At 36.0% G+C, this 12,291-nt stretch overlaps 1 protein-coding gene across 2 annotated transcripts in view; it reads right to left on the minus strand.

Annotated features, from left to right (window-relative positions):
* Positions 1-12,291, minus strand: part of LRRC16A (leucine rich repeat containing 16A) — a 495,675-nt gene that overhangs the window by 173,214 nt on the left and 310,170 nt on the right. For both annotated transcript variants that reach the window (XM_006888644.1, XM_006888643.1), the window contains exons 18-20: positions 3,030-3,111; positions 1,963-2,062; positions 1,805-1,859 (exon numbers count right to left, since the gene is read on the minus strand). In XM_006888644.1, the coding sequence (XP_006888706.1) occupies positions 1,805-1,859; positions 1,963-2,062; positions 3,030-3,111 (237 nt within the window). The remainder of the gene's footprint in view (positions 1-1,804; positions 1,860-1,962; positions 2,063-3,029; positions 3,112-12,291) is intronic.

Raw genomic sequence — 12,291 nt, forward strand, 5'->3', positions numbered from 1 at the left:
CGACTTTCAAAATCATAGAAACAGAGTTTGAAGAGCCTCACGTAGTAAGTTAAACACTAAATTAATAAAACTACTTTCCTAAAATATGTACCGAGAAAAGTATCTGAATCTGAATATTAAATAAGATTCCTTGATATTAGCTTTTCCAATCTTTTCAAGCTTGAGCCAATCTTGTGAGATCAGAAACTCAAACAAAACAGACCAGCATAGAGTCAAATTTAATAAGTAAAACAAACATCATAAATTCTGAAAAAAAAAGGTATAAATTACATTCTAATTATACCTTCAATTCTAACAATCCAGCTTAAGAGTAATAAAATGTGGCATTTATGAGAAAGTAGAACAAAGATAAGGTCCTAAATTAATGAAATAATTACTCAAAATAATTCCTGGAAATTACTATGTATATAAAATGTAGCGACATAAGCACAGAATTTTCTCTTCCATTTCAGAAACAAAGACAAAAAAGGAGTAGGGAAAAAACCCAAAAATGAAACTCCAAAACACGATTCATTACTGCATCAATGCTAACTCATGGTAACTATGAATTATATAATAGAAATGCAGTATGGGATTTTCTTGGTTCTCATCCTTATGGAAGCAGACTGCCGCTCTTCTGTGGTAACACTGAGTGCTTTTGAACTATCAATCACTCCACTGATTGTAGTTATTGTTGCTCTTGTGTGTTGGCGATCTGGAACCAACTCATAACTGACATTCCAGTGAGTTTTCAGAGGCAGTAAATTGCATGGAAGGAGACTGCTCATTCTTCTCCTGTGGAGCAGCTGGTGGGTTTAAACCTTATACCTTTGGGATTACAGCTCAGCTTCCTACCTCGAGGGCACCACAGCTCCAAGCATAAATTCTGCCTCCTTAACCTCCCAGGGACCTTGCACTCCATTTCAGAAACCCCAAAAACAACGTGGGGGAAAATATGGAATTTTTTTTTAATCCAATTACCATCCTTCTCAGTTCTTTTGATAGCTTTCCAAGAAAGGTTGCTAACAATTGTAATAGAATTTGCTATTATCCCAGGAGTTCAAATGAAGAAATTATAACATATTTTCAATGTAGCATCCCACATTTTCAAGGGCAAATGCATTTTGAAGTTTCAAAACAGGATGCAATCTGAAATGAAATGCCTTTACCCTGAACCAAGTCTAGGTCAGAAGCAATTTAAGTGAGTAAAAATATTACAAAGGATTATCAGAGCACAAAAATATTTTAAGATGAGGAACTTTTTTAGCCTCTTTTAATTCTGCGTAATTACCAGATGAAATTCAAATTAGCAAAATGATGTTTCTCAGCATGATAGAAGGTCATAAAGTTAACTAAATTGTAAAAATTCATGCCTGCAGATTACAGAATTATCCAGAGTTAGAAAATAGTAAGGTTCATTAAAAGATGAGCTTAGGAGTAAATTTTCACTTATTTCTATTAAGTACAATTTTCCTTTAATTGGAGATAAGTGGGATAAAATGAAGAATAAGTAAATTATAAATGAATTCTATAAATGTACTAAAACATTGCTGTTTGTTCCTTTTTACTTAAAAAGTAATAATACCTAAATATACATAGATTATGTGGAGGCACATCAACATTATCTTGAAGAAAATAAGTAATAATGGTAACAAAATATTTTCAGCCAAAGTCTTAAATGAAAAAATGATTTACTAAAAAAAAGCCTTAAATGATGGTTAGGGGGTGAGGGAAATAGGAAAAATATGGTTGGAAAAACAATGTATTCAAATTTTGTAAATAAACTAGTATAATAATAAAAATAAAAATTTTAAATGATACTCACTGATTCTTCATCTTGAATCATCTGTACTAAGTTATCCAATACAGGAGTCAGATTTCTAAAGAAATTTTAAAGATGTGGACAGTGGAGTCAAATCAAAAGCTTTCAGGAGGCTGGTTATTTTCATCATTGTCATATTAAGAAAAATGCAAAAGTCTTACTTGGATTTCATATTATTAAAATTTTTGCCTAATGCCAGGTGTTGTATTGATCTGTTTTTACTGAGCCACACTATTAAGGTAGAGAGATCAGATTCTAAACCTGTAAGGAATGACACAAAGAATAAAAACTCAGGTGTGCAAACAAATTCTCAGCTGTGACACATTTAAGCAAAGGTTAAATGCAACTGGATAACTGTATTATCATGGGGAACCTAGGGATTCCTAGCTTTTATATTTATGAAAAGAACTTTTCTATTCTCTTTTCATTTTCTATTACTAAGAAAGAAACCCAGTCTCTAAGAGATCTACCTCAATCTCTTACACAATTAGTGGCAAAATAAAGTCCCTACGAAATCGGAAGGGAGAGAGGTGGAAAGCTTCATTTTCTACTCTTCATTCTGAAAGAAGATTCAAACTCACCACTCATAGTCAGCTGCCTAGTTAAAAAGTTGTCTGTGCAAATGTAAAGTTCATGCTAGCATGCTATTACCACCAGCAGAAATGAAGCTAATGAAATAAATAAGCTTCAGCATAAATAAAGACAGGACTTGATTACTACAAAGAGTGAAAGAGGTTGGACTTAGATATTTAATTTTTCAACACATTAATGATTTTTTTGGGGGAGGACTGAATTATTTTACGTCATAATCAGTTGTTGTGAGGTTGATCGCAATCCTGGAAACCACACACATTTCAGTAGACCTCCACTCTAGATGGTTTTTAATGGCATCTTGTTGAAAGATTAGCAGGTTTTTTTCCTTAGGTGATTCTGAGTGGACCTGCACTTGACACCATTTCCTTAGCAGTAAAGCTCTTCACTTGGCTGTCAAGTACTCCTATTTTGCTATATAGGTCCTGCATAATTGGCCACAAACGCCAGTTAATAAGAACTTAGCACATTTATTGCATAAATAAACTGCTGTTAAATTAAAAGTCCTATTAGTCAAGAATTGATTGCAGGTTTCTGTCAATTAGTTGGCTCCTTAGGGCTAAAAGATTATTTTCACTCTTTACTAACGTACTTCAAATACTATTCCCATTTCTTTTCTTTCTGATTTCAGACTTACCATTGTCAGAGATATCCAAGCTGGTGATGTTGTGGATTTCAGCAATGCAGCCTTCTAAGACCTGTGCACCTCCTGATCTCAGCTAGAAAAACAGATCAAACAAGATCAAGTTGTCACCTGCTGCAGGTGTAACAAAAGTAAAAAAGTTGGGAGTCTCAAAAGTTTCTTTAGTACCCAAGAAAAAGTGAAAACTTATATAGGGTTTGTTGTTTGTTTTTTTGTTTTTGTTTTTTTTTTTAAAAAGATATTACCAATTGCAAAGAATCAATCACTCACTAGTCAGTGAAACTCTTTCCCATCCCACATTACCCATTATTAAATGCAGGAATTGTTTGTAAAAGAAATAGAGCAAGAAAGCAGAGACTGTCCATGTCTATCACTGACAGGACGCTGGTTGTCAATTCCTAAGAACTTTCTTAATTTCTGACTTTTGGAAATCTAATGACTCCCTTTGTACACTTGAAACTCTGTTTTATTAATCTTTGGGGATATGAAGGTATGACTTTCCATCTCTTAAGCCATACATCAATCAATAACACTTATTATGAATATCAACAGTAGCAAGAAGCTACGCAAAAGATTCATATAAACTCAAGGAACAGAAGAAAATAATGTTGAATATGTCTAAAATATTATTATTACTATTATTATTTACCAAAATTAAGAGCATATTATTATTCTCTTCTTATTGCCTTATTCCAAAGACAAAGGTAACCTATAAAATCAATACCTTTTATCTTCTCCTGTGAAATCTAAAGCAAATATGTAAATACTACAGAGATGAGTAAAGATTATTCTATTCCCCCTGCAGGTAAGGAGATTTCCATCAGTTTACTAAATTGTGTGTATGTGTGCATGGCTTGGGTAAAAGTTTACAAAGCAAATTGGTTTTCCATTCAATAATTCATATGCATTTTATTTTATGATAGTGACTGTAATCCTCACTTCTTTTTTAGGTCTGCTGAGTTTCCCATTTCTATTTGTGCTTCTGTCATGTCCCTTCCTGCTTTCTCAGCTTTATCTATGAGCATACATGGCTCTTTGGATTTAATATTGTTCTAAGGAGTAAGTGCCTCCCTGGTGTCCACCTTACTGGCTAATCTATTGAAAGTTGAGCCAGAGAGTAAGCCTACTATCTAATAAAGGAAAAGTGTCACTTATTAGAAACCCAACTGTGCCAATTAATTATGGAGGAGCTTATCTTCAGGAAAACAAAAATTTACATAAATCTCTTAAATTTATTTTAAATGTATAAAACAAAGTGCTACTTCCTACTTGGCTTGATGTATGTTTTTGGAGAATCTTTATTTCACTGTTTCAGAGGGAATATTTTAATGGGACCCTAAGCCTTGATCTGTCAACTTCTCTGGTAACTTGTATGTTAAATGGAATTTTACACAGACTTTCAGAATTGTCCTTTCTTTATTCAGGTGTATTCTAATCACTGTGATTCAAGTTTGGCCTTTCCTACTTTTCAGGAGGGCAATGGATTATTCTGAGGTGCTAAGGTAAGCCCAGTGCGGCTGTTCTACCTTGTTGAGGGCAACCAAGAACAAGTTCACAGCTGAAGGGTCTCTAAGCTAAGGCTGTAAGCTGCATGGAGCTTCTGCCATGAGTGAGAACCAGGCTAACTTCAGTGCATTCTGCTGTTTTCTCATGAGCCTTCCACTGAGCCAAACACCCCACAAACTCAGTCCATTACTTTGTACCTAGACCTTGCCAAGTGCAGGGCAGACCCTGCAAAGTGTACTTCACAGGCTGGTGCTTGCCTGCAAATATCCTGAAACCACTTTGAGAGGAAATAAACACAAAAATTGACTGGAAGAATTTTAAGAACTTTGTTGATATTTTTGTTGTTTGCTGTTGCCAAATCAACTCTGACTCACAGCGATTCTATGAATAATGCATCTGAACCTTGCCCTATCCTGTGCCATTCTCCTCATGACTAATATGCTTAAGCCCAGTGAGAGGGTCACTTTGTTGATCCATCTTGCTGAAAGTCTTCTTCTACTGTAGAATCATTTTAGGTCTGATGGATATAATAATAAAAATCAGAGGCTTGTATTTTCCATGTCTTTGAATTTTCTTCCTAGTCACTCATTTACATTGTATTTTAGAAAACTGCTGACTTAAAATGGTTTGGAAATTGAAATAAGCAATTGGAAAAAAAAATTAGTTCTTCACCTAATAGCTGAGAAACCCTGCTCCAGGTCACATCACAGCCTGTTAATTCTTCAAGAGATGATGGCATGTGTAGATTATGCCACAATTACAGTTAAGAAATAACTTGAACAAAAACTACAGAAAATTATGACTTAGTTTTCAGAGCAGGAAAGGGAAAGGCTTTTGAGAAAATAAAAATAAGTACATGAAGTTTTAAAATTTCATTACTTGCTGGCTTTGACTTCTCTGTTGAGGAAAATAATTTCTAGAAGAAAAGCCCTACTTTCTACCATTGTAAAGCAAGCATACCTGATTTTTTGAAAACGGAAAACAGAGGTGACATGTAAACGTTCAATTTCATTTTATATATGCTCTTGATTGATAAATTTGTTGCACATACACAGAAGACTCAGACATTTGTCAATTCTTAAAAAGTAATCAAATATGCCAATATATCCCAATTTAGGATTCATCAATTAAAAAGCTGAAATGTGTAGGCAAAGTACTTACACAATGGCCAAGCTAAGGCAAGCCCAAGGAGAAAAAAAAAACAAAACACAAAAGAATTATCAGCAGTAAGTAAAGCAAAATCTGAGAAGTTTCCGTTAATACACAATATAAGTGGCAACAAAAAGATAGTCAACTAAAATTTGTTCCCAATCCAAAATCCAAAATATCTACATTAAGAACATACCTGACTTTTGTTACACAGAACATCAGATGGAATTAAAAACTTACTAGATGCCTAAAAGTCCCCCAAAGATAAGGCTTTCCCCCCAAACAGTAAAAGCTTTTCCATTACTGTAAATGAAAATCCTTTTAAGTAAATTTGCATAATTAGAGGCTGGGTCTGCCTATGTGCATATAAAACTGGTTTTTAAATTACCTTCATCTGAATCCCACACACTAGCATTATTAAAAAGAAAGGAAGATCAAAGAGGAGCAAATGTGACTGAATAATGTTTCAAGTGTTAAAATTAAAATAACATTAATTTCAAAGGAGTAGCATCTTCTCAGAGTAGGCAGGATATTCCCTTTATTATTCACATTTCTAAGTGAACAGTTAAAATCTAACAGTGAATTGTGAACTCACAATTCAGGAGAAAAGCATCAATGAAATATGCTTGGACAGAAATGTCAACAATTTATATTCCCCCTTTAAGTACATTTGCTTTTTTAAAAAGCTGGGCTCAAATTAAAGTTTTAAAATATGTAACTCTAGATGGTCTACATTTTTTTTCTGTAGGGCTGCAGATTTTTATTTTGAAAAATTAATTTTTATGCTGGGAAACTTTGACATTCAAGTGCAGTCTAGGTTTCTCTAAGGACAGAAAACGGTTGGGCAACTTCTAGTCCAAAGGGCCCAATAACAGGCAAGGTGAATCCTAAAAGAAATTAAGAATCTAAGAAAGAGGTATAGAACAGTTGTTTTCAAGGTATAAATATCTGCATGTATCATGCAGCTTGTTATGGAAAACATGTTCAGCTTTTTATTCCACAACCAGATCTTACAGGAGAGAGATGTGAGCAGGAGAAACAATAAAGTTTACTGCACAGACAGCAAATTTACCCCCTTACTGAATGGCTATCACATTAAATAGGATTATCTCAAAAGTTGACAAATAAATGACTGTAGCTGTGCTACAATCCCAGCTACTCCACAGGAGACAGGTGGGCCATCTCCTCTAGTGCAATTTTAGTGCTAATTACTGCCTCTGAAAACTCACTGGAGGGTGAGCTCTGAGCTGGTTCTGACTTGACACACAACAACAACATATAAGTAGAAATAAAGAGCAATCAGCACTAATTTTTTTTGCTGTATTGTCTTACTCACTAAATATCTCTGTTTTTCTTTTTTCTCCTTGTCACCAAAGCACCTTACAATGGAACAATTAAAAAAAAAAAGTCCCTTCCTTAATAGCGAGGTGTGACTATAAACTCAAAAGACTTCTTTTTCTTAAGTAATATGAAGTGCTTTGAAGGCAATTCCAAAAGTTGTTTTAGTACTGACAGAATATTCATAGGGTCCATGTAAAAATTCTTAGAAAGGCAACACCAACATTCAAAACATGATTTCTCTATAGAAATTCTCTTCTTCCCAAGATAATGGCTTACATATGCTGGGCTCAACCATGTGTCAAATTCAGTCACCGAAAACGATTATCACCTCAACCAACAGGTGAAAAACAAAGGCTGAAAGAAGTCACTTGATAAGCCTGGTGGCTAAGCCAGGTCTCAAAGGGGATTTATTTTTTATTCTGAAGAGTCCACTGTTGACTAGGGCATTCTTTTATAACTCAAAGGACTACTCAGAATAATTTTCTTACAGCAAGTACATTACTCCTTTCCTGAAGTAAAAAAGGCCAGGAGAAAAGAAATTACATGATATCATAATAGCAGTGAAAACACCTAAAAGAAAGCAAGTTTGTTTTGTTTTGTAAATGTGGAAGTCCACCTGTAGCTGTAAGGCAGAGTTTCAGTAATTAAATCAATCCTTGAAGATGAGAGCAAAAATTTGGGTTTACATTTCGAAATAACAATGATATTTATATTGTAGGAAAAATTAAAAGTACTCGAATTCAATTCCTAGCTGATCTTCCAGCAGATTATCAGAGGCAGTAAACTGTACAAAAGGAAAATGCCTATAGAACTTTCTTTAATAGAAGTTTAAATCTCCTCCCTGATTCTAGTTAAGGAGTAGAAAATGCATCTTTCAGAGGCAAATACATCTACCCACCCACACCCCACTCGGACTCTTGCTCTGAGAACTACAAGACCAACTAACCAAGAAGGTGGGAATAAATAGAAAAGGAAGCTATAATGTGGTTTGAATCAAGAATTCCATACAGTATTTGGACTCTTTTATATTTATGTTAAAATGATTAACTTTCTTATTAATATAAAAAGACTTCATGGCCTAGTCAGCTATTGTATTAAAGGGGCATCTGTGTGATGCAGAACTCTAAATATTTGAGAGTCCACATCAGACAATGCAGGAGCAAACTGATTCAGCTCTTTGCTTCAAATACTTGGTCTTCATCCTAAGAAAGTATTCTCAGTTGAAATCACTTCCCAAGATGAATGATTATGGAGTCAAAAAGAAGTTTCATTCCTCACCACATTTTAGACGTTGTTGTTGTTGTTATGTGTGCTCGAGTCGTTTGCGACTCATAGCGACCCTATGTACGACAGACCTAAACCCTGCTCTATCCTGTGCCAATCGCATTGCCTCTGACACACCCATCCCAATTACCCCAGTTACTGAACCAATCCACCTCATAGAGGGCCTTCCCCTCCTGCGCTGTCCCCCCACCCTCCCAAGCATGATGTGCCTCTCCAAGGACCTTTCTCTCCTTACAACATGTCCAAAGTATGTCAGACGAAGCCCCAGAATCCTCCATGGAATAGCCTGGTTTAACCCTCTCCAGGATAAATCTGTTTGTTTTCTTGGCAGTCCAGGGTACATTCAATACTCTTCTCCAGCACCACAGCTCAAAGGCATCAATTCTCCTTCTATCCTCCCCAGTCATTGTCCAACTCTCTGATGCATAACAAGTGATTGCAAAGACCATGGCCTATATCAGGCACACCTTAGTCTGCAGAGAGACACCGTTGCTCTTGAGTACTTTAGAGAGGTCCCTAACAGCAGACGTTCCCATTGCAATACATTTTTTTATTTCCTGGCTGCTGGTGTCAAGAGTGTTGACCATGGAGCCGAGCAAACTGAAGCTGTGAACAATCTCAATCTCTTCAGAATCCATCCTGATGCTACCAATTGGTCCAGTGGTGAGAATCTTTGTATTCTTGACATTGAGCCTCAGTCCATACTGAAGGCTGCAGTCCTTGACTCTCTGCAGCAAGTGCATGAGGTCCTCCTCAGTTTCAGCAAAGCAGGGTTGTGTCATCTACATAGCGCAGATTGTTAACAGATCTTCCACCAATCCTGACGCCACACTTCTCCTCATAGAACCCAGCCTATCGGATAATCTGCTCTGCATACTTGTTGCAAAGGTATGGAGACAGGATGCATCCCTGGCGTACACCCTTCCCAATTTTGAACCATGCGGTGTTGCCCTGTTCTGTTCTGATGACTGCCTCTTGATCCAAGTATAGGTTTCGCATTAGCACAATTAAATGTTCTGGCATTCTCATTCTTCTCAGAGTCAGCCACAGTTTGTTATGATCCACACAGTCAAATCCCTTTGCATAATCAATGAAACACAGAAAGCCATTCTTCTGGTATTCCCTGCTTTCAGCTAAGATCCATCTAACATCAGCTACATTATCCCTAGTACTACGACCCCTTCTAAACCCAGCCTGGACTTCTGGCAGTTCTCTGCTGATGTGCTGTTCCAGTCTTTTTTGGATAATCTTCAGTAGAATCTTGCTTGCATGTGAAATCAATGAGATTGTTCTGTAGTTTCCACATTCAGTTGGGTCACCCTTCTTTGGAATGGGAACAAATATAGATCTCTTCCAGTCAGTTGGCCAAGTGGTTGTTCTCCAGATTTCTTGACACAACTTGGTGAGCACATCCAGGGCAGCATCTGTTAGCTGAAATATGTCAACTGGTATACCATCAATTCCCGGGGCCTTATTTTTTGCTATTTCCTTCAAAGTAGCTTGAACTTCTTCCTTTATCACCATAGGCTCTTGCTCATATGTTGTTTCATTAAATTCTTCTGTATCTGCCAATTTCTTTCAATACAATGACTCAGTATATTCCTTCCATCTTCTTTTAATACCTCCTGGATCAATTAATATTCTGCCTAAATTATCCTTGATTGTAGCAACTCTAGCTTTGAATTTGTTCTTTAGTTCCTTGAGCTTAAGAAATGCTGAGCGAGTTTGGCCCTTTTGATTTTCTGACTCTAGCTCCTTGCACATTTCATTGTAATATTTTGCTCTGTCATTCTGTGCTGCCTTTTGGAATCTTCTGTTCAGCTCTTTAGCATCTTGAATTCTTCCGTGTGCTTTGGTTTCTCTACGTTCCAGTGCAATCTTCAGAGTTTCTTCTGACATCTATTTTGGTCTTTTCTTCCTCTCCTGTCTTTGCACTCTTCTTGGATGATATCCTTGATATCCTCCTACAACTCATCTGGTCTTTGCTTATTAGTGTTCAAGGCCTCAAACCTGTTCCCGAGATGATTCTGAAATTCAGGTGGGATGAAATCAAAGTCATATTTTGACTCCTGTGGATTCGGTTTAATTTTCCTCAGCTTCAGGTTGAACTGGCATATGAGTAGTTGATGGTCTGTTCTACAATCAGTTCCTGGCCTAGTTTTCACAGCTGATATTGAGCTTCTCCAGCGGTTTTTTCCACAGATGTAATCGATCTGATTCCTATGCATAACATCAGGTGAAATCCATGTGTATAACCTGTGTTTATGTTTCTTATAAAACGTATTTGCAATGAGTAAGTCATTGATTGTACAATATTTATCTGATCATGAAAGGAAGTGAAAAGATACAGTCTATCATGATTCTGTTATGCTAGGAGTAGAGAGGGAGTTAGGTTTACTGTGCATAAAAAACAAAAAGAAATAACACACACAAAAATTTAAATTTCCAAAACAGTAAAAAGCTAAAGAAATATATATAAATATATGAGAAAATGAGTTATTTTTACAGTAACAAAACAAAAAACAGAAATATATATATATAAATATATAAATTTAAACTTCCAAATGAATAAATGCAATATGTATTCTAAACTTCCAAATTAGTAAAAACATTCTGAGTACATAAAGTCAGAAATACCAAATAAATAAAGAACAAGTTAATGCTGAATAGATTAAAAATTCCCACATAGAAACACTGTAGCTCCAAACATCTTTACAGGAAGGGAACTAAACAAGGAGATGGGCAAAGTGGTCTCTTGTTACATTTGTACATCTAGCCCTAAGAAATAAAGGCAACAAGTCACTATATCACAGTTTAGGAAAGTCATTTGGGATTTTATTCATTTCTCTGAGCAGGAATGTAAAGTCTAACTTTCATAAAAACAGTCACGAATATTAGGATTTAATCTACAAAATGGTTATAACAAAAGTTTACACAATACTCCTGGGCCTCCACAAGAAAAAGACTGATAACCCAATTACAAAATAGGCAAAAGACATGGAAAGAATTTTCAGAGAGGAAGATATTGGAATGGCAAACAGGAACATAAAGAAATGCTCCAAATCACTAGCCATAAGAAAGATGCAAATAAAAACCACAATGAGGTACCATCTCACTCCAGTAAGAATGGCAAAGTTTACTAGGGCAGCAAGTAAGAGATGCTGGAGAGGATATGGCAAGAAAGGAACTCATACATCATTGGTGATATTGTAAAATGGTGCAACCATTTTGGAAGGCAGTTTGGTGCTTCCTCAAAAGGCTGAACATAGAAATTCCATATGACCCAGCTATTCCACTACTTGGAATATATACTGAGATTATGAGAACTAAGGCACAAACTGAGATTTGTACACCAATGTTCATAGCAGCATTATTTACCATCAGAAGAACATGGAAACAGCTCAATGTCCAGCCACAAATGAACGGATTGAGAAATTATGGTACATTCACACAATGGAATAATTATGCAGCATGCAGGAGTAATAACTTTGTAAATTATTACCTAACTTCGAGAGCATTAGGCTGAGTGAACGAACTCAGTCCCATAAGGATAAATATTATAGAAGGAGTATAAGGAACCAGGAGGGGTTGGGGAGGCTGGAAGCAGAGGGATGAGGATATGCAAGGGGAGGGAGAACTAATCATTGGATCATACAATTTGTTGTGGGGGTGGTGAGGGAAATTGAAATAATTTGTTTAAATTTGTATTCGCTTTTTGAAAATAAACTAGTAGAGAAAAAAAGGCTATGAAAAAGAAAAAAACACAACAAACAAACCCACCCTATAGAAGAATGGTGAGAAATCAGGGTACAGGCATGCTTCACAGAGGTTGAGGTTTTTTACAAACTGAAAGTTTTGTGGCAACCCTGCATTGGGGAAGTCTGTCAATGCCATTTTTTCCAACAACACACATTCATTTTTGTCACTGTATCACATTGTGTGAATTCTCACAATATCTCATGTTTTTTCCATAATG

Source organism: Elephantulus edwardii, unplaced genomic scaffold, assembly GCF_000299155.1.
Source record: "Elephantulus edwardii isolate Elephantulus edwardi_28Jun2011 unplaced genomic scaffold, EleEdw1.0 scaffold00070, whole genome shotgun sequence".
In the NCBI taxonomy this organism is placed as follows: Eukaryota; Metazoa; Chordata; class Mammalia; order Macroscelidea; family Macroscelididae; genus Elephantulus; species Elephantulus edwardii.